General features: G+C 38.6%; 1 protein-coding gene across 1 annotated transcript in view; it reads left to right on the top strand.

Moving 5' to 3' along the window:
• LOC139747033 (probable G-protein coupled receptor No18) overlaps positions 1-21,224 on the top strand; it is a 59,026-nt gene extending 37,802 nt beyond the window's left edge. The window contains exons 2-3 of the mRNA XM_071658775.1: positions 11,749-12,086; positions 19,264-21,224. Coding sequence (XP_071514876.1) covers positions 19,629-20,858 — 1,230 coding nt within the window. The 5' untranslated portion in view covers positions 11,749-12,086; positions 19,264-19,628 and the 3' untranslated portion in view covers positions 20,859-21,224. The remainder of the gene's footprint in view (positions 1-11,748; positions 12,087-19,263) is intronic.
• Positions 21,225-24,455: the final 3,231 nt, after the last annotated feature.

The raw sequence follows: 24,455 nt of genomic DNA, 5'->3' as shown, positions 1-24,455 counted from the left end.
ATACCAATTATTCCCTCAACTGCCACATTACTCACCTTTGCATTCAAATCACCGATCACTATAACCCGGTCTTGTGCATCAAAACCACTAACACACTCATTCAGCTGCTCCCAAAACACTTGCCTCTCATGATCTTTCTTCTCATGCCCAGGTGCATATGCACCAATAATCACCCATCTCTCTCCATCAACTTTCAGTTTTACCCATATTAATCGAGAATTTACTTTCTTACATTCTATCACATACTCCCACAACTCCTGCTTCAGGAGTACTGCTACTCCTTGCCTTGCTCTTGTCCTCTCACTAACCCCTGACTTTACTCCCAAGACATTCCCAAACCACTCTTCCCCTTTACCCTTGAGCTTCGTTTCACTCAGAGCCAAAACATCCAGGTTCCTTTCCTCAAACCTACTACCTATCTCTCCTTTTTTCACCTCTTGGTTACATCCACACACATTTAGACACCCCAGTCTGAACCTTCGAGGAGGATGAGCACTCCCCGCGTGACTCCTTCTTCTGTTTCCCATTTTAGAAAGTTAAAAAAATACAAGGAGGGGAGGATTTCTGGCCCCCCGCTCCCGTCCCCTCTAGTCGCCTTCTACGACACGCGAGGAATGCCTGGGAAGTATTCCTTCACCCCTATCCCCAGGGATAATATATATATATATATATATATATATATATATATATATATATATATATATATATATATATATATATATATATATTATCCCTGGGGATAGGGGATTAAGAATACTTCCCACGTATTCCCTGCGTGTCGTAGAAGGCGACTAAAAGGGGAGGGAGTGGGGGGCTGGAAATCCTCCCCTCTCCTTTTATTTTTTTTTTTTTTTTTAATTTTCCAAAAGAAGGAACAGAGGGGGCCAGGTGAGGATATTCCAAAAAAGGCCCAGTCCTCTGTTCTTAACGCTACCTCGCTAATGCGGGAAATGGCGAATAGTTTGAAAAAAAAAAAAAAAAAATATATATATATATATATATATATATATATATATATATATATATATATATATATATATATATAAATATATATATATATATATATATATATATATATATATATATATATATATATATATATATATATATATATATATATATATATATACACACATATACTTACACATACACACGCACATATATATACACACACACACATATACATATATATACATATGAAAAAGTTAGAAATAATTTAGAAAACTGAAACTTCTAGCTTGCAATGAAATGAGAAAATGAATGTCACATAATGGTTCAACCTCTGGCTGTGGAAAAGGGAAATGTATAAATGTATAAATGTATATATATATATATATATATATATATATATATATATATATATATATATATATATATATATATATATATATATATATTTTCTTTTTTTCTTTCTTTCATACTATTCGCCATTTCCCGCGTCAGCGAGGTAGCGTCAAGAACAGAGGACTGGGCCTCTGAGGAAACATCCTCATCCAGCCCCCTTCTCTGTTCCTTCCTTTGAAAATAAAAAAAGAAAAGGAAAAGAAGAGTGGGGAGGATTTCCAGCCCCCCGCTCCCTTCCCTTTTAGTCGTCTTCTACGACAGGCAGGGAATACGTGGGAAGTATTCTTTCTCCCCTATCCCCAGGATATATATATATATATATATATATATATATATATATATATATATATATATATATATATATATATATATATATATATATATATATATTTATTTATTTATTTATTTATTTATTTATATATTTTGCTTTGTCTCTGTCTCCCGCGTTAGCAAGGTAGCGCAAGGAAACAGACGAAAGTATGGCCCAACCCGCCCACATACACATGTATATACATACATGTCCACACACGCACAATATACATACCTATACATCTCAATGTATACATATATATATATATATATATATATATATATATATATATATATATATATATATATATATATATATATATACACACACAGACATATACATATATACACATGTACATAATTCATACTGTCTGCCTTTATTTGTTGCCATCGCCACCTCGCCACACATGGAATAACATCCCCCTCCCCCCTCATGTGTGCGAGGTAGCGCCAGGAAAAACACCAAAGGCCCCATTCGTTCACACTCAGTCTATAGCTGTCATGTAATAATGCACCGAAACCACAACTCCCTTTCCACATTCAGGCCCCACACGCTTTGCATGGTTTACCCCAGACGCTTCACATGCCCTGGTTCAATCCATTGACAGCACGTCGACCCCGGTATACCACATCGTTCCAATTCACTCTATTCCTTGCACGCCTTTCACCCTCCTGCATGTTCAGGCCCCGATCACTCAAAATCTTTTTCACTCCATCTTTCCACCTCCAATTTGGTCTCCCACTTCTCCTCGTTCCCTCCACCTCTGACACATATATCCTCTTGGTCAATCTTTCCCCACTCATTCTTTCCATGTGACCAAACCATTTCAAAACACCCTCTTCTGCTCTCTCAACCACACTCTTTTTATTTCCACGCATCTCTCTCACCCCCACATTACTTACTCGATCAAACCACCTTACACTACATATTGTCCTCAAACATCCCATTTCCAGCATATCCACCCTCCTGCGTACAACTCTATCCATAGCCCATATATATATATATATATATATATATATATATATATATATATATTATATATATATATATATATATATATATATATGTATATATATATATATATATATATATATATATATATATATATATATATATATATATATATATATATATATATATATATATATATATTTTTTTTTTTTTTCGTTTTTTTTTTTTTAACTATTCGCCATTTCCCGCGTTAGCAAGGTAGCATTAGGAACAGAGGACTGGGCCTTTTTTGGAATATCCTCACCTGGCCCCCTCTGTTCCTTCTTTTGGAAAATTAAAAAAAAAAATGAGAGGGGGGGATTTCCAGCCCCCCGCTCCCAAATATATATATATATATATATATAATATTAGAATTATATATAAATATATATATGAAATATATATTTTATACAGAGAGGAGGGAGATATGCAAATAAAGATCTTACAGGCAATTTTTTTTTTCATGAATTTTTTAAACCTTCCTTTTCCATCACAGCTGACCATCCGTGTTGTCAATATAGTGAAGCCAAAGGAGGATCACTGATCCGAGGACACAGTTACTTCTTGGGTAAGTCAGGCTACGAAGAGCACTACCGGGGGGTACGTCTAGTTGAAGACAATGTTGCCGGACGTACGTCATGTTATAGACACTGCTTTCCGAACGTATGTCAATCTAAAGGCACTGCTGCTGGGCGTATGTCAAGTTTAAGACAGTGCTGCGGACGTACGTCAAGTTTACGACAAACGTTGCCGGACGAACGTTATTGTTAAGTTCCTGCTGCCGGATGCACGTGATGTTTAAGGCACTATCGTGGGACAATGAACGGGTAAGACAAAATTTTCCATAGTTTCCTTAGCACTATTATATAAAAATATTTACAGTAAAAAAAAAAAGATCAAAACCCAAATCAGAATTTGACAATTAGCTTACGCACGATACAGTTAAAACCTTAATTAATGGCCAATTTATTTGTTTGTATTATGGAAGATAATTCTGCAACGTAAAGATGTGATTCACCCAAATTTTACTTTTGTGTTGTGAAAGTCGTGAATTACAATGTTTGATGAGAAATTTTCCCCCAAAGTCCCCAACGCCCATTTTTTTGTAATAGGGCGGGTTTTTTTCATATTGTTTTCCATTTCAATTAGTATTTTATTCAAAGTCCTTTAATCTGTATTTTCTCTGGGTTTTTTCCCTTGTCTCTTTTGTTGCCTTTGTGAGGCCCGTTTGATTTTTTGAAGAAAAATCCATTTTAATCACTGTGGTGCTTTTTGGGGACGGATTTCTCATTTACCAAATGGCGTCCTAGCTTCGTCTCTTCGATGTATATCAACTGACTGTTATATTTCTCTTTTGTGTCTCCCTTGATGATGTGATTATTACACGAAAGTGCACTTGGGAACTTTTCGTGTTTCATTTTCCTCGTGGACTCATAGGAATATCTCGATCATGCGCAAAATTGTGATCCTTTCCAATATATATATATATATATATATATATATATATATATATATATATATATATATATATATATATATATATATATATATATATATATATATATATATATATATATATATATATATATATATATATATATATATTTATATATATACATGTATATATATATATATATATATATATATATATATATATATATATATATATATATATATATATATATATATATATATATGTATATCCAAAGGTGAGTAATGTGGCAGTTGAGGGAATAATTGGTATACATGGGGTGTTCAGTGTTGTAAATGGAAATGGTGAAGAGCTTGTAGATTTATGTGCTGAAAAAGGACTGATGATTGGGAATACCTGGTTTAAAAAGCGAGATATACATAAGTATACTTATGTAAGTAGGAGAGATGGCCAGAGACCGTTATTGGATTACGTGTTAATTGACAGGCGCGCGAAAGAGAGACTTTTGGATTTTAATGTGCTGAGAGGTGCATACATATATATATATATATATATATATATATATATATATATATATATATATATATATATATATATATATATATATATATGTATATATATATATATATATATATATATATATATATATATATATATATACATGTATATATATATATATATATATATATATATATATATATATATATATATATATATATATATATATATATATATATATATATATATATAATATATATTTTTTTTTTTTGCTTTGTCGCTGTCTTCCGCGTTTGCGAGGTAGCGCAAGGAAACAGACGAAAGAAATGGTCCAACCCACCCCCATACACATGTATATACATTCACGTCCACACACGCAAATATACATACCTACACAGCTTTCCATGGTTTACCCCAGACGCTTCACATGCCCTGATTCAATCCACTGACAGCACGTCAACCCCGGTATACCATATGGATCCAGTTCACTCTATTCCTTGCCCTCCTTTCACCCTCCTGCATGTTCAGACCCCGATCGCTCAAAATCTTTTTCACTCCATCGTTCCACCTCCAATTTGGTCTCCTACTTCTCCTAGTTCCCTCCACCTCCGACACACATATCCTCTTGGTCAATCTTTCCTCACTCATTCTCTCCATGTGCCCAAACCATTTCAAAACACCCTCTTCTGCTCTCTCAACCAAGCTCTTTTTATTTCCACACATCTCTCTTACCCTTGCATTACTTACTCGATCAAACCACCTCACACCACACATTGTCCTCAAACATCTCATTTCCAGCACATCCACCCTCCTGCGGACAACTCTATCCATAGCCCAAGCCTCGCAACCATACAACATTTTTGGAACCACTATTCCTACAAACATACCCATTTTTGCTTTCTGAGATAATGTTCTCGACTTCCACACATTCTTCAAGCCTCCCAGGATTTTCGCCCCCTCCCCCACCCAATGATCCACTTCCGCTTCCATGGTTCCATCCGCTGCCAGATTCACTCCCAGATATCTAAAACACTACTTCCTCCAGTTTTTCTCCATTCAAACTTACCTCCCAATTGACTTGACCCTCAAACCTACTGTACCTAATTACCTTGCTCTTATTCACATTTACTCTTAACTTTCTTCTTTCACACACTTTACCAAACTCAGTCACCAGCTTCTGCAGTTTCTCACATGAATCAGCCACCAGCGCTGTATCATCAACGAACAACAACTGACTCACTTCCCAAGCTCTCTCATCCCCAACAGACTTCATACTTGCCCCTCTTTCCAAAACTCTTGCATTCACCTCCCTAACAACCCCATCCATAAACAAATTAAACAACCATGGAGACATCACATACCCCTACCGCAAACCTACATTCACTAAGAACCAGTCACTCTCCTCTCTTCCTACACGTACACGTGCCTTACATCATCGATAAAAACTTTTCTCTGCTTCTAACAACTTTCTCCCACACCATATATTCTTAATACCTTCCACAGAGCATCTCTATCAACTCTATCATATGCCTTCTCCAAATCCATAAATGCTACATACAAATCCATCTGCTTTTCTAAGTATTTCTCACATACATTCTTCAAAGCAAACACCTGATCCACACATCCTCTACCACTTCTGAAACCACACTGCTCTTCTCCAATCTGATGCTCTGTACATGCCTTCACCCTCTCAATCAATACCCTCCCATATAATTTACCAGGAATACTCAACAAACTTATACCTCTGTAATTTGAGCACTTACTCTTAGCCCCTTTGCCTTTGTACAATGGCACTATGGAAGCATTCCGCCAATCCTCAGGCACCTCACCATGAGTCATACATACATTAAATAACCTTACCAACCAGTCAATAATACAGTCACCCCCTTTTTTAATAAATTCCACTGCAATACCATCCAAACCTGCTGCCTTGCCGGCTTTCATCTTCCGCAAAGCTTTTACTACCTCTTCTCTGTTTACCAAATCATTTTCCGTAACATTCTCACTTTGCACACCACCTCGACCAAAACACCCTATATCTGCCACTCTATCATCAAACACATTCAACAAACCTTCAAAATACTCACTCCATCTCCTTCTCACATCACCACTACTTGTTATCACCTCCCCATTTGCGCCCTTCACTGAAGTTCCCATTTGCTCCCTTGTCTTACACACTTTATTTACCTCCTTCCAGAACATCTTTTTATTCTCCCTAAAATTTAATGATACTCTCTCACCCCAACTCTCATTTGCCCTCTTTTTCACCTCTTGCACCTTTCTCTTGACCTCCTGTTTCTTTCTTTTATACATCTCCCACTCAATTGCATTTTTTCCCTGCAAAAATCGTCCAAATGCCTCTCTCTTCTCTTTCACTAATAATCTTACTTCTTCATCCCACCACTCACTACCCTTTCTAATCAACCCACCTCCCACTCTTCTCATGCCACAAGCATCTTTTGCGCAATCCATCACTGATTCCCTAAATACATCCCATTCCTCCCCCACTCCCCTTACTTCCATTGTTCTCACCTTTTTCCATTCCGTACTCAGTCTCTCCTGGTACTTCCTCACACAAGTCTCCTTCCCAAGCTCACATACTCTCACCATCCTCTTCACCCCAACATTCACTCTTCTTTTCTGAAAACCCATACAAATCTTCACCTTAGCCTCCACAAGATAATGATCAGACATCCCTCCAGTTGCACCTCTCAGCACATTAACATCCAAAAGTCTCTTTTCGCGCGCCTGTCAATTAACACGTAATCCAATAACGCTCTCTGGCCATCTCTCCTACTTACATACGTATACTTATGTATATCTCGCTTTTTAAACCAGGTATTCCCAATCACCAGTCCTTCTTCAGCACATAAATCTACAAGCTCTTCACCATTTCCATTTACAACACTGAACACCCCATGTATACCAATTATTCCCTCAACTGCCACATTACTCACCTTTGCATTCAAATCACCCATCACTATAACCCGGTCTTGTGCATCAAAACCACTAACACACTCATTCAGCTGCTCCCAAAACACTTGCCTCTCATGATCTTTCTTCTCATGCCCAGGTGCATATGCACCAATAATCACCCATCTCTCTCCATCAACTTTCAGTTTTACCCATATTAATCGAGAATTTACTTTCTTACATTCTATCACATACTCCCACAACTCCTGCTTCAGGAGTACTGCTACTCCTTGCCTTGCTCTTGTCCTCTCACTAACCCCTGACTTTACTCCCAAGACATTCCCAAACCACTCTTCCCCTTTACCCTTGAGCTTCGTTTCACTCAGAGCCAAAACATCCAGGTTCCTTTCCTCAAACCTACTACCTATCTCTCCTTTTTTCACCTCTTGGTTACATCCACACACATTTAGACACCCCAGTCTGAACCTTCGAGGAGGATGAGCACTCCCCGCGTGACTCCTTCTTCTGTTTCCCATTTTAGAAAGTTAAAAAAATACAAGGAGGGGAGGATTTCTGGCCCCCCGCTCCCGTCCCCTCTAGTCGCCTTCTACGACACGCGAGGAATGCCTGGGAAGTATTCCTTCACCCCTATCCCCAGGGATAATATATATATATATATATATATATATATATATATATATATATATATATATATATATATATATATATATATATTATTACTACTACTATCGGTGTCATCAGTGAGAAGCCGTGCATCACAAAATTCCACACCCTTCCTTCCTTCACCTTAGGCAACCACACCAAAGACGCAGACACATTACTACTGCCTTGCTTGCCTGCACCACTTGACTACTACAGCCCTGCCTGCACGCGTGTATGCATAGTCATACGACAACAGCATCAGCAGCAGCACAGAAAAAGAAGTAGCCGAAACACAGTACAGGGGCAACACGGAGATGTGCCAACAATGGGTGGCGGGTGAGGAGGAAGAAGAACTTTGCTGTGATGATGCAGAGGGCTTGGACACAAAATCAACAACACCAAAAGTAAGTCCAACACCACCACCACAACCTCCTTCACCTCGTCCAGTCCTGCGCCTGAACCCAGGCCCGCTTCCTGCACAGGCCCGACTGGCTCAATCCTCAGAGCCAATCCTTTTCCCGAAGTTACGGATCTAACTTGTTTATGGATGGGGTTGTTAGGGAGGTAAATGCAAGGGTCTTGGAAAGAGGGGCAAGTATGAAGTCTGTTGGGGATGAGAGAGCTTGGGAAGTGAGTCAGTTGTTGTTCGCTGATGATACAGCGCTGGTGGCGGATTCATGTGAGAAACTGCAGAAGCTGGTGACGGAGTTTGGTAAAGTGTGTGGAAGAAGAAAGTTAAGAGTAAATGTGAATAAGAGCAAGGTTATTAGGTACAGTAGGGTTGAGGGTCAAGTCAATTGGGAGGTGAGTTTGAATGGAGAAAAACTGGAGGAAGTGAAGTGTTTTAGATATCTGGGAGTGGATCTGTCAGCGGATGGAACCATGGAAGCGGAAGTGGATCATAGGGTGGGGGAGGGGGCGAAAATTTTGGGAGCCTTGAAAAATGTGTGGAAGTCGAGAACATTATCCCGGAAAGCAAAAATGGGTATGTTTGAAGGAATAGTAGTTCCAACAATGTTGTATGGTTGCGAGGCGTGGGCTATGGATAGAGTTGTGCGCAGGAGGATGGATGTGCTGGAAATGAGATGTTTGAGGACAATGTGTGGTGTGAGGTGGTTTGATCGAGTAAGTAACGTAAGGGTAAGAGAGATGTGTGGAAATAAAAAGAGCGTGGTTGAGAGAGCAGAAGAGGGTGTTTTGAAATGGTTTGGGCACATGGAGAGAATGAGTGAGGAAAGATTGACCAAGAGGATATATGTGTCGGAGGTGGAGGGAACGAGGAGAAGAGGGAGACCAAATTGGAGGTGGAAAGATGGAGTGAAAAGGATTTTGTGTGATCGGGGCCTGAACATGCAGGAGGGTGAAAGGAGGGCAAGGAATAGAGTGAATTGGAGCGATGTGGTATACAGGGGTTGACGTGCTGTCAGTGGATTGAATCAAGGCATGTGAAGCGTCCGGGGTAAACCAAGGAAAGCTGTGTAGGTATGTATATTTGCGTGTGTGGACGTGTGTATGTACATGTGTATGGGGGGGCTGGGCCATTTCTTTCGTCTGTTTCCTTGCGCTACCTCGCAAACGCGGGAGACAGCGACAAAGTATAAAAAAAAAATATATATATATATATATATATATATATATATATATATATATATATATATATATATATATATATATATATATATATATATATATATATATGTATATACACACATATACTTACACATACACACGCACATATATATACACACACACACACATATACATATATATACATATGAAAAAGTTAGAAATAATTTAGAAAACTGAAACTTCTAGCTTGCAATGAAATGAGAAAATGAATGTCACTTAATGGTTCAACCTCTGGCTGTGGAAAAGGGAAATGTATAAATGTATAAATGTATATATATATATATATATATATATATATATATATATATATATATATATATATATTTTCTTTTTTTCTTTCTTTCATACTATTCGCCATTTCCCGCGTCAGCGAGGTAGCGTCAAGAACAGAGGACTGGGCCTCTGAGGAAACATCCTCATCCAGCCCCCTTCTCTGTTCCTTCCTTTGGAAAATAAAAAAAGAAAAGAAAAAGAAGAGTGGGGAGGATTTCCAGCCCCCCGCTCCCTTCCCTTTTAGTCGTCTTCTACGACACGCAGGGAATACGTGGGAAGTATTCTTTCTCCCCTATCCCCAGGGATATATCTATATATATATATATATATATATATATATATATATATATATATATATATATATATATATATATATATTTATTTATTTATTTATTTATATATTTTGCTTTGTCTCTGTCTCCCGCGTTAGCAAGGTAGCGCAAGGAAACAGACGAAAGTATGGCCCAACCCGCCCACATACACATGTATATACATACATGTCCACACACGCACAATATACATACCTATACATCTCAATGTATACATATATATATATATATATATATATATATATATATATATATATATATATATATATATATATATATATATATATATACACACACAGACATATACATATATACACATGTACATAATTCATACTGTCTGCCTTTATTTGTTGCCATCGCCACCTCGCCACACATGGAATAACATCCCCCTCCCCCCTCATGTGTGCGAGGTAGCGCCAGGAAAAACACCAAAGGCCCCATTCGTTCACACTCAGTCTATAGCTGTCATGTAATAATGCACCGAAACCACAACTCCCTTTCCACATTCAGGCCCCACACGCTTTGCATGGTTTACCCCAGACGCTTCACATGCCCTGGTTCAATCCATTGACAGCACGTCGACCCCGGTATACCACATCGTTCCAATTCACTCTATTCCTTGCACGCCTTTCACCCTCCTGCATGTTCAGGCCCCGATCACTCAAAATCTTTTTCACTCCATCTTTCCACTCCAATTTGGTCTCCCACTTCTCCTCGTTCCCTCCACCTCTGACACATATATCCTCTTGGTCAATCTTTCCCCACTCATTCTTTCCATGTGACCAAACCATTTCAAAACACCCTCTTCTGCTCTCTCAACCACACTCTTTTTATTTCCACACATCTCTCTCACCCCCACATTACTTACTCGATCAAACCACCTTACACTACATATTGTCCTCAAACATCCCATTTCCAGCATATCCACCCTCCTGCGTACAACTCTATCCATAGCCCATATATATATATATATATATATATATATATATATATATATATATATATATATATATATATATATATATATATATATATAATATTTTTTTTTTTTTTCTTTTTTTTTTTTTTAAACTATTCGCCATTTCCCGCGTTAGCAAGGTAGCATTAGGAACAGAGGACTGGGCCTTTTTTGGAATATCCTCACCTGGCCCCCTCTGTTCCTTCTTTTGGAAAATTAAAAAAAAAAATGAGAGGGGAGGATTTCCAGCCCCCCGCTCCCAAATATATATATATATATATATATATATATATGTATATATATATGAATATATATATGAATATATATATATACAGAGAGGAGGGAGATATAGCAAATAAAGAATCTTACAGCATTTCTTTTTTCATGAATTTTTACCTTCCTTTTCCAGCACAGCTGACCATCCGTGTGGTTAAATATAGTGAAAGCCACGGAGGATCACTGATACCGAGGACACAGTTACTTCTTGGCGTAAGTCAGGCTACGAGGAGCACTACCGGGCCTACGTCTAGTTGAAGACACTGCTGCCGGACGTACGTCATGTTTAAGACACTGCTGCCGAACGTATGTCAAATCTAAGGCACTGCTGCTGGGCGTATGTCAAGTTTAAGACAGTGCTGCCGGACGTACGTCAAGCTTACGACAACGCTGCCGGACGCACGTTATTGTTAAGTTCCTGCTGCCGGATGCACGTGATGTTTAAGGCACTATCGTCGGGACAATGAACGGGTAAGACAAATTGTCCATACGTTTCCTCTACGTCTGACTATTATATAAAAGTCATTTACAGTAAAGGAAAAAAAGATCAAAACCAACTCAAACTATTTGACAATTAGCTTACAGCACGATACAATTATATAACCTTGATTAATGGCCAATTTATTTGTATGATAATTATGGAATGATAATTCTGCAACGTAAAGATGTGACTTCACAATTATACATTTTGTGTTGTGAAGTCGTGAATTCACAATGTTTGATGAGAATTTTCCCAAATGTCCCTAACGCCTATTTTTCTTTGTATACTAGAGGCGGTTTAGTTCATAATTGTTTTCACATTTGCAATTAGTATTTATATCAATGTCCTTTAATCTGTATTTTCTCTGGTTCTTTCCATATGTCTCTCTTTGTCTGCCTTTGTACGAGTGCCTCTGTGTTGAGGTTTGGATGTGAAGAATTATCCATTTGTAATCACCTGTTGGTGTCTTTTATGGGGACGGATATTGACATCATTTGAACAGTGACTTTTATCAAACGCCATTTCACCACGTCTGCATGTTGTCCACATTCACAGTTTCCTCGTACGATTTATTCCATTCATCCACTAAATCAACACTACAGAAGTCTTTTTTTTTTCGTTATTTATGACGAGTTTCTATACTAATTTCATGTTATGGCATCTTGTTGTCCATTGTCGGCGTCATCAAGCTGGTCTAAGAAATTAAAGGTTGTGATCAGCTCACCGCTTACTCTTCTGTTTTCCCTCGATGGTCAGATCAAAGGTTTCTAACCCTTCTCTGTACCTCAGCTCTCTTTCTTTAAGTAACCATCGTTGTTGCTCCCCTCTAGACCTTCACGTTAGGTAAACATGTTTACCAAATGGCGTCTTAGTTTCGTCTCTTCGATGTATATCAACTGACTGTTATATTTCTTTCTTGTGTCTCCCCTGATGATGTGATTATTACACGAAAGTGCACTTGGGAACTTTCGTGTTTCATTATCCCCGTGGACTCATAGGAATATCTTGATCACGCGCAAAATTGTGATCCTTTCCAATACATATATATATATATATATATATATATATATATATATATATATATATATATATATATATATATATATATATATATTTGGACGATTTTTGCAGGGAAAAAATGCAATTGAGTGGGAGATGTATAAATGAAAGAGACAGGAGGTCAAGAGAAAGGTGCAAGAGGTGAAAAAGAGGGCAAATGAGAGTTGGGGTGAGAGAGTATCATTAGATTTTAGGGAGAATAAAAAGATGTTCTGGAAGGAGGTAAATAAAGCGCGTAAGACAAGGGAGCAAATGGGAACTTCGGTGAAGGGCGCAAATGGGGAGGTGATAACAAGTAGTGGTGATGTGAGAAGGAGATGGAGTGAGTATTTTGAAGGTTTGTTGAATGTGTTTGATGATAGAGTGGCAGATATAGGGTGTTTGGGTCGAGGTGGTGTGCAAAGTGAGAGGGTTAGGGAAAATGATTTGGTAAACAGAGAAGAGGTAGTGAAAGCTTTGCGGAAGATGAAAGCCGGCAAGGCAGCAGGTTTGGATTGCATTGCAGTGGAATTTATTAAAAAAGGGGGTGACTGTATTGTTGACTGGTTGGTAAGGTTATTTAATGTATGTATGACTCATGGTGAGGTACCTGAGGATTGGCGGAATGCGTACATAGTGCCATTGTACAAAGGCAAAGGGGATAAGAGTGATTGCTCAAATTACAGAGGTATAAGTTTGTTGAGTATTCCTGGTAAATTATATGGGAGGGTATTGATTGAGAGGGTGAAGGCATGTACAGAGCATCAGATTGGGGAAGAGCAGTGTGGTTTCAGAAGTGGTAGAGGATGTGTGGATCAGGTGTTTGCTTTGAAGAATGTATGTGAGAAATACTTAGAAAAGCAAATGGATTTGTATGTAGCATTTATGGATCTGGAGAAGGCATATGATAGAGTTGATAGAGATGCTCTGTGGAAGGTATTAAGAATATATGGTGTGGGAGGAAAGTTGTTAGAAGCAGTGAAAAGTTTTTATCGAGGATGTAAGGCATGTGTACGTGTAGGAAGAGAGGAAAGTGATTGGTTCTCAGTGAATGTAGGTTTGCGGCAGGGGTGTGTGATGTCTCCATGGTTGTTTAATTTGTTTATGGATGGGGTTGTTAGGGAGGTAAATGCAAGAGTTTTGGAAAGAGGGGCAAGTATGAAGTCTGTTGAGGATGAGAGAGCTTGGGAAGTGAGTCAGTTGTTGTTCGCTGATGATACAGCGCTGGTGGCTGATTCATGTGAGAAACTGCAGAAGCTGGTGACTGAGTTTGGTAAAGTGTGTGGAAGAAGAAAGTTAAGAGTAAATGTGAATAAGAGCAAGGTTATTAGGTACAGTAGGGTTGAGGGTCAAGTCAATTGGGAGGTGAGTTTGAATGGAGAAAAACTGGAGGAAGTGAAGTGTTTTAGATATCTGGGAGTGGATCTGGCAGCGGATGGAACCATGGAAGCGGAAGTGGATCATAGGGTGGGGGAGGGGGCGAAAATTCTGGGGGCCTTGAAGAATGTGTGGAAGTCGAGAACATTATCTCGGAAAGCAAAAATGGGTATGTTTGAAGGAATAGTGGTTCCAACAATGTTGTATGGTTGCGAGGCGTGGGCTATGGATAGAGTTGTGCGCAGGAGGATGGATGTGCTGGAAATGAGATGTTTGAGGACAATGTGTGGTGTGAGGTGGTTTGATCGAGTGAGTAACGTAAGGGTAAGAGAGATGTGTGGAAATAAAAAGAGCGTGGTTGAGAGAGCAGAAGAGGGTGTTTTAAAGTGGTTTGGGCACATGGAGAGGATGAGTGAGGAAAGATTGACCAAGAGGATATATGTGTCGGAGGTGGAGGGAGCAAGGAGAAGAGGGAGACGAAATTGGAGGTGGAAAGATGGAGTGAAAAAGACTTTGTGTGATCGGGGCCTGAACATGCAGGAGGGTGAAAGGAGGGCAAGGAATAGAGTGAATTGGAGCGATGTGGTATACCGAGGTTGACGTGCTGTCAGTGGATTGAATCAAGGCATGTGAAGCGTCTGGGGTAAACCATGGAAAGCTGTGTAGGTATGTATATTTGCGTGTGTGGACGTATGTATATACATGTGTATGGGGGGGGGTTGGGCCATTTCTTTCGTCTGTTTCCTTGCGCTACCTCGCAAACGCGGGAGACAGCGACAAAGTATAAAAAAAAAAATATATATATATATATATATATATATATATATATATATATATATATATATATATATATATATATATATATATATATATATATATATATATATATATATATATATATATATATATATTATCCCTGGGGAAAGGGGAGAAAGAATACTTCCCACGTATTCCCTGCGTGTCATAGAAGGCGACTAAAAGGGGAGGGAGCGGGGGGCTGGAAATCCTCCCCTCTCTATCTTTTTTAATTTTTTCCAAAAGAAGGAACAGAGAAGGGGGCCAGGCGAGGATATTTCCTCAATGGCCCAGTCCTCTGTTCTTAACGGTACCTCGCTAATGCGGAAAATGGCGAATAGTTTCAAAAAAAAAAAAAATATATATATATATATATATATATATATATATATATATATATATATATATATATATATATATATATATATATATATATATATATTTCATACTATTAATGAGGTAGCATTAAGAACAGAGGACTGAGCCTTTGAAGGAATTCCTCACTTGGCCCTCTCTCTGTTCCTTCTTTCGGAAAACTAAAAATGAGAGTGGAGGATTTCCAGCCCCACGCTTCCTCCCCTTTTAGTCACCCTCTACGAAACGCAGGGAATACGTGAGAAGTATTCTTTCTCCCCTATCCCAAGGGATAATGTATATATATATTTTTTTTAACTATTCGCCATTTCCCGCGTTAGCGAGGTAGCGTTAAGAACAGAGGACTGGGCCTTTTTTGGAATATCCTCACCTGGACTCCTCTGTTCCTACTTTTGGAAAATTAAAAAAAGAAACGAGAGGGGAGGATTTCCAGCCACCCGCTCCCTCCCCTTTTAGTCGCCTTTTACGACAGGCAGGGAATATGTGGGAAGTATTCTTTCTCCCCCATACCCAGGGATGATATATATATATATATATATATATTTTTTTTTTTTTTTTTTTTTCATACTATCCGCCATTTCCCGCGACAGCGAGGTAGCGTTAAGAACAGAGGACTGGGCCTTTGAGGAAATATCCTCACCTGGCCCTCTTCTCTGTTCCTTCTTTTGGAAAATTAAAAAAAAAAAAAAAAAAGAGAAAAAAAAACGAGAGGGGAGGATTTCCAGCCCCCCGCTCCCTTCCCTTTTAGTCGCCTTCTACGACACGCAGGGAATACGTGGGAAGTATTCTTTCTCCCCTATCCCCAGGGATATATATATATATATATATATATATATATATATATATATATATATATATATATATATATATATATTATGTAATCGAATACCCTTCGTCTCACATTGGAGCAACAGGGTCTCCACTGGTCATTTCTCATAAGTTCATGCAACCAGCAGATAGCACGTTAGAGAACCTAACTGTACAACACGTAAATAGTGTATGTGAGCACGCCCTACCATATAATCTACAACAGCCAGGATCATATATATGTATATATATATATATATATATATATATATATATATATATATATATATATATATATATATATATATATATATATATATATATATGAGTATATATATACTCAGGTGAGGGAATTCCCTAAAAGGCCCAGTCCTCTGTTCTTAACGCTACCTCGCTATCGCGGGAAATGGCGAATAGTATAAAAAAAAGATATATATATATATATATATATATATATATATATATATATATATATATATATATATATATATATATATATGAGTATATATATATCTGGAAGCGGATGGAACCATGGAAGTGGAAGTGAATCATAGTGTGGGGGAGGGGGCGAAAACTCTGGGAGCCTTGAAGAATGTTTGGAAGTCGAGAACATTATTTCGGAAAGCAAAAATGGGTATGTTTGAAGGAATAGTGGTTCCAACAATGTTGTATGGTTGCGAGGCGTGGGCTATGGATAGAGTTGTGCGCAGGAGGGTGGATGTGCTGGAAATGAGATGTTTGAGGACAATATGTGGTGTGAGGTAGTTTGATCGAGTAAGCAATGTAAGGGTAAGAGAGATGTGTGGAAATAAAAAGAGTGTGGTTGAGAGAGCAGAAGAGGGTGTTTTGAAATGGTTTGTTCACATGGAGAGAATGAGTGAGGAAAGGTTGACCAAGAGGATATATGTGTCAGAGGTGGAGGGAACGAGGAGAAGTGGGAGAGCAAATTGGAAATGGAAAGATGGAGTGAAAAAGATTTTGTGTGATCGGGGCCTAAACATGCAGGAGGGTGAAAGGCGTGCAAGGAATATAGTGAATTGGAACGATGTGGTATACCGGGGTCGACGTGCTGTCAATGGACTGAACCAGGGCATGTGAAGCGTCTGGGATAAACCATGGAAAGTTCTGTGGGGCATGGATGTGGAAAGGGAGCTGTGGTTTCGGTGCATTATTACATGACAGTTAGAGACTGAGTGTGAACGAATGGGGCCTTTGTTGTATTTTCCTAGCGCTACCTCGCACACATGAGGGGGGAGGGGGTTGTTATTCCATGTGTGGAGGGGTGGCGATGGGTATAAATAAAGACAAACAGTATGAATTATGTACATGTGTATGTATGTATATGTCTGTGTGTGTGTATATATATGTGTACATTGAGATGTATACTTATGTATATTTGCGTGTGTGGACGTGTAAGTATATACATGCGTATGAGGGTGGGTTGGGCCATTCTTTCGTCTGTTTCCTTGCGCTACGTCGCTGACGCCTGGGTATAGGGGACTAAGAATACTTCCCACGTATTCCCTGCGTGTCGTAGAAGGCGACTAAAAGGGGAGGGAGCGGGGGGCTGGAAATCCTCCCCTTTCGTTTTTTTTTTTTAATTTTCCAAAAGGAGGAACAGAGGGGGGCCAGGTGAGGATATCCCACAAAGGCCCAGTCCTCTGTTCTTAACTCTACCTCGCTAACGCGGGAAATGTCGAATAGTTTATAAATATATATATATATATATATATATATATATATATATATATATATATATATATATATATATATATATATGGAACCATGGAAGCGGAAGTGAATCATAGGGTGGGGGAGGGGGCGAAAATCCTGGGAGCCTTGAAGAATGTGTGGAAGTCGAGAACATTATCTCGGAAAGCAAAAATGGGTATGTTTGAAGGAATAGTGGTTCCAACAATGTTGTATGTTTGCGAGGCTTGGGCTATGGATAGAGTTGTGCGCAGGAGGGTGGATGTGCTGGAAATGAGATGTTTGAGGACAATGTGTGGTGTGAGGTGGTTTGATCGAGTAAGTAATGTGAGGGTAAGAGAGATGTGTGGAAATAAAAAGAGCGTGGTTGAGAGAGCAGAAGAGGGTGTTTTGAAATGGTTTGGGCACATGGAGAGAATGAGTGAGGAAAGATTGACCAAGAGGATATATGTGTCGGAGGTGGAGGGAACGAGAAGTGGGAGACCAAATTGGAGGTGGAAAGATGGAGTGAAAAAGATTTTGTGTGATCGGGGCCTGAACATGCAGGAGGGTGAAAGGAGGGCAAGAATAGAGAGAATTGGATCGATGTGGTATACCGGGGTTGACGTGCTGTCAGTGGATTGAATCAAGGCATGTGAAGCGTCTGGGGTAAACCATGGAAAGCTGTGTAGGTATGTATATTTGCGTGTGTGGACGTATGTATATACATGTGTATGGGGGTGGGTTGGGCCATTTCTTTCGTCTGTTTCCTTGCGCTACCTCGCAAACGCGGGAGACAGCGACAAAGCAAAAAAAAAGAAAAAAAAAAAAAATATATATATATATATATATATATATATATATATATATATATATATATATATATATATATATATATATATATGTATATATTTATGTACTTATATATATATATATATATATATATATATATATATATATATATATATATATATATATATATATATATATATATATATCCTCTTTTTTTAGATTGGAATAGTTTATCACTTTTTAACTTGAATTACATTCATATGCCTGCAATTATTGATATTATCTACTTTTCAGACCACTTTGTGTAGAGAGAAGTACAGCAGCTCACAATGTCAACATGAGATATGTCAAGAGAGGTACATGGTTCTGACGTAAGCTGTTTGTATGTATAGTAGTGGAATATTGTCTTGAAATATAGCCACAGAGAAGGAATTCATCTATGGACATTGAGAAAGCCAGGAGACGATATCTCACGGTGATATATCTATATAGCTGATATGTGAAGTGAGATAGTACTCAGGTAATGGAAAGAAAGTGATATGTGTACATACTTGAACGAATGATCCACATAATTTGATTTCTGAGCTGATGCTGGAGCAAGTTTCCATCCTCTGGCCTCTTTTGTGAGCGGTAACATATAACTCAAGATCCATTCAGGTATGGAGGGAGTTGAAACTGGGCCAGATGTTATTCACAACTCTGAGGACCATCATCCATTTCACCTCGATGATGCAGGGCACCACTCGATGCCAATGTGGGAGATGGCAGTGACCATAGTCTCGCTCAGTATCATCATCGTCCTCACCATCTTCGGCAACGTCCTCGTCATCTTGTCTGTCTTCACTTACCGCCCGTTGAGGATCGTCCAGAACTTCTTCATCGTGTCCTTGGCTGTGGCGGACCTGACTGTAGCGGTGTTCGTGCTGCCGTTCAACGTCGCCTACAGCATCATAGGCAAGTGGATATTCGGCATCCACCTGTGTGAGATGTGGCTCACCTGTGACATCATGTGCTGCACGGCGTCCATCCTCAACTTGTGTGCCATCGCCCTTGACCGCTACTGGGCCATCACCGACCCCATCAACTACGCCCAGAAGCGGACATTGAAGCGGGTCCTCATCATGATCGGTTTGGTGTGGGTCATGAGCTTAGCCATTAGCCTCCCGCCTCTCCTGGGCTGGAATGACTGGCCAGAGGTGTTCACTGATGAGACGCCGTGCGTACTGTCCAGGCAGAAGGGATTCGTCATCTACTCGTCAGCCGGGTCCTTCTACTGTCCTCTGGTCTTCATGTTAGTCATGTACGTCAAGATCTTCATCGCCAACAAGCGTAGACTTCGCGAACGCGCGGAGGCTGGTAGGAAAAAGAGATCAGCGGATCCTAAGAACGTGAGGATCGCAAGCCTCTTGAATCTAGCAGCCAAAAAACCTGGGCACAGATGCATCCGGAGCCTTACGCCGGGAATATCTCTGTCTCCATCTCAACCAGAGACATCAGTCAGCGACAGCGAGAGCAACCGACACAGGGAAGGCGAAGCTGGAAAAGGCGTTTCCACTCCAGCTGTGAAGCGGAAGAGCATGGGACTGGCTGTGAAGAAGTTCATCGCGGAGAAGCAGAGGATTTCGCTGACGAAGGAACGTCGCCTGGTCCGCACACTCTTCATCATCATGGGTTCCTTCGTCGTGTGCTGGCTTCCCTTTTTCCTGGCGTATGTCATCCTCGGCTTGTGTGTCTCCTGCCCCTTACCCAGCATTAAGGCCATGAACGCCATTACTTGGCTGGGATACTTCAATTCTCTCCTCAACCCAGTCATCTACACAATCTTCAACAAGGACTTTCAGAGGGCGTTCATCAGCATATTACGGTGCCGAACACATCTGCATACGTAGGTGAAGTGACCACAGCTCCCGTCTAATATAACTTGACGGAATAACTAGAAATAGATTGTCAAGAAATGGGTTTGGGTATGAAAAACCCAGTATAATCCTTGATATATATATATATATATATATATATATATATATATATATATATATATATATATATATATATATATATATATATATTATATATATATATATATATATATATATATATATATATATATATATATATATATATATATATATATATACATATATATATATATATACAATCTTTTTTTTCGTGTAAAGAGTTCTTTAGAGTATACTATATAAACTGTATTGTATAGTGTTATGTAATGTGGTGTTCATCAGTCAAATAAACATAGAATGTATTCTTTACTTTTGTACTTGTTCTCCGTTTCCCGCGTTAGTAAGGTAGCGCCAGCAATATGATATTCATTCATGGCATTGTATCTTAATGATTCGACATGGAACACCGAAATGAATTATATATATATATATATATATATATATATATATATATATATATATATATATATATATATATATATATATATATATATATATATATATATATATATATATATATATAAATGTGTGTGTGTGTGTGTGTGTGTGTGTGTATGAGAGAGAGAGAGAGAGAGAGAGAGAGAGAGAGAGAGAGAGAGAGAGAGAGAGAGAGAGAGAGAGAGAGAGGTTCAAAAATTGAAACAGCTGTTAGAGCAGGGCCACAGTATGTCGTTTGGGCACTAGTACGTCACCACACTATACAACCCATCAGTATGTACTAACACAGTGACCCTGATGCGGGCATCTGTGCTCGTCGCAGATGCGACTTCAAGTTCTTATAACAAAGTCATTTATCAATTAAGAGTAAACATCATCACCAAAACGCATGCATATAGCGAAATCAAATAAGGAATTGTTGATTAATACAAGAATTATACGCATCTTAATCTAAAAATGTATATATTGATCATTCATTGAAATAATTCATGAATTATGTGAATGCTAAAGACATAAGATTTTTTTTTTGTCGAGCGAGTTTTGAATGAACATATTATCCACGCTTTGCTTTGTTGATACGAAAATATATAGCAAAGAATTTTTCAGGGGTTACGTAAACACCATTCTTGATTTCACTGGCTCTAGCAAAGTTCTACTTTTAATCTTTGTCAACTAATTCTTAATTACATTTGTGCAACGAATGATAAGTCTATTCAAGACATGTGGACATGTTTAGAATGCATGAGGTCGAAAATGCTTTTTATCATTTGCTATGCAAATTTTGGTGTATATATACACACACACACACACACACACACACACACACACACACACACACACACACATTCATATATATATATATATATATATATATATATATATATATATATATATATATATATATATATATATATATATATATATATATATATATATATACATATATGTGTGTGTGTGTGTGTGTATGTTTGATGATAGACTGGCAGATACAGGGTGTTTTGGTCGAGGTGGTGTGCAAAGTGAGAGGGTTAGGGATAATGACAAACAGAGAAGAGTTAGTAAAAGCTTTGCGGAAGACGAAAGCTGGCAAGGCAGCGGGTTTTGATGGTATTGCAGTGGAATTTATTAAAAAGGTGGTGACTGTATTGTCGATTGGGTGGTAGTGTTTAATGTTAGTATGACTCATGGTGGTGCCTGCGGACTGGCGTGGTGCTTGCACTGTGCGATTGTACAAAGGCAAAGGGGATAAGAGTGAGTGCTCAAATTACAGATGTTTAAGTTTGTTGAGTATTCCTGGGGAATTATATGGGAGGGTATTGATTGATAGGGTGAAGGCATGTACAGAGAATCAGACTGGGGAAGAACAGTGTGGATTCAGAAGTGGTAGAGGATGTGTGGATCAGGTGTTTGCTTTGAAGAATGTATGTGAAAAATACTTAGAAAAGCAAATGGATTTGTATGTAGTATTTATGGATCTGGAGAAGGCATATGATAGAGTTGATAGAGACGCAATGTGGAAGGTATTAAGAATATATGGTGTGGGAGGCAAGCTGTTAGAAGTAGTGAAAAGTTTTTATCGAGGATGTAAGGCATGTGTACGTGTAGGAAGAGAGGCAAGTGATTGGTTCTCGGTGAATGTTGGTTTGTGGCAGGGCTGTGTGGTGACTCCATGGTTGTTTAATTTGTTTATGGATGGGGCTGTCAGGGAGGTGAATGCAAGAGTTTTGGAAAGAGGAGCAAGTATGCAGTCTGTTGTGGATGAGAGAGCTTAGGAAGTGAGTCAGTTGTTGTTCACTGATGATACAGCGCTGGTGGCTGATTCGGGTGAAAAACTGCAGAAGCTGGTGACTGAGTTTGGTAAAGTGTGTGAAAGATGAAAGCTGAGAGAAAATGTGAATAAGAGCAAGATTATTAGGTACAGTAGGGTTGAGTTATCATTTAGAAGATCATTCATTTTAGATAAATAATTACTTAATCAGGAATTCACCAGAAAATTCTCTTGGTTGCATCTATAAAGTTCCTTGTGGAAACTGTGATAAATTTTATGTTGGTCAGACTGGTAAGGATCTTTCTGTTAGACTTAAGCAACATAAATATAGTATAAGAACGGGACAAGAATCAAATGCCTTGTTTAATCATGTTAAAAACTATGATCATTGTATTGACTGGAGTAACGCCATCTCAGTTGTTAACTCTAACTCTATTACCAAGAGAAATATCATTGAATCTTCTGTTATTAAATACACAAAGAATTATAATCTTAATATTAGTGATGGTCTGTACAAATTAGATAACTTTATTGTTGATAAGATTTGTAAAATGATAAGTTTATGAACGCTCGTTGTATGTTTTGGACAATCACATGTTTACCAAATGGCGTCCTAGCTTCGTCTCTTCGATGTATATCAACTGACTGTTATATTTCTCTCTTGTGTCTCCCCTGATGATGTGATTTTTACACGAAAGTGCACTTGGGAACTTTTCATTTTTCATTTTCCCCGTGGACTCATAAGAATATCTTGATCACGCGCAAAATTGTGATCCTTTCCAACATGGATTCCACACGGCTCTTCTATTACTTCTCTACAAGCTGTCCTGGACTTTCTCCTTTCGTTACTGCTTTCTCCAAATCGCTAATCAAGGCTCACCAACTGAAGTTACGATTTGAATTCCTTAGGAAATGCCTTGATGAAGAAGTGATGCCAAGATCTGTCCGACCTCAACGTTTGTTGCAGCTGTCTGCTCGACCAATTGACCAATTTCAAAATATTATTTTAAAGAAAAATATTGAATTAAAGAAACTTGAAATGGAGGAGGCTTTTCGCATTTCAAGAGAGAAGAAACGTGCCTTTCAAATGACAATACCGACACACTGGAAGAACCGGATGTTTTACTATTGCTAAGATGAATTAAGGAAAGAACGCAATAGGCTACAAATGTCACTAAATCGTAAGTTGGACCATCTTATTGAAAACAGCGACTGGACCAAGAACACAAACACATCTTTTGTGGTAAACCTGTCTAATAAACAACTAGATAAAGATTCCTTGTGTGCATTAGGCTATGGTTTAAGTTTTGTGTGCTCTAACAGAG

This window comes from Panulirus ornatus, chromosome 67 (assembly GCF_036320965.1).
Source record: "Panulirus ornatus isolate Po-2019 chromosome 67, ASM3632096v1, whole genome shotgun sequence".
Lineage (NCBI taxonomy): Eukaryota > Metazoa > Arthropoda > Malacostraca > Decapoda > Palinuridae > Panulirus > Panulirus ornatus.
This window is presented reverse-complemented; position numbering and strand designations above follow the sequence as displayed.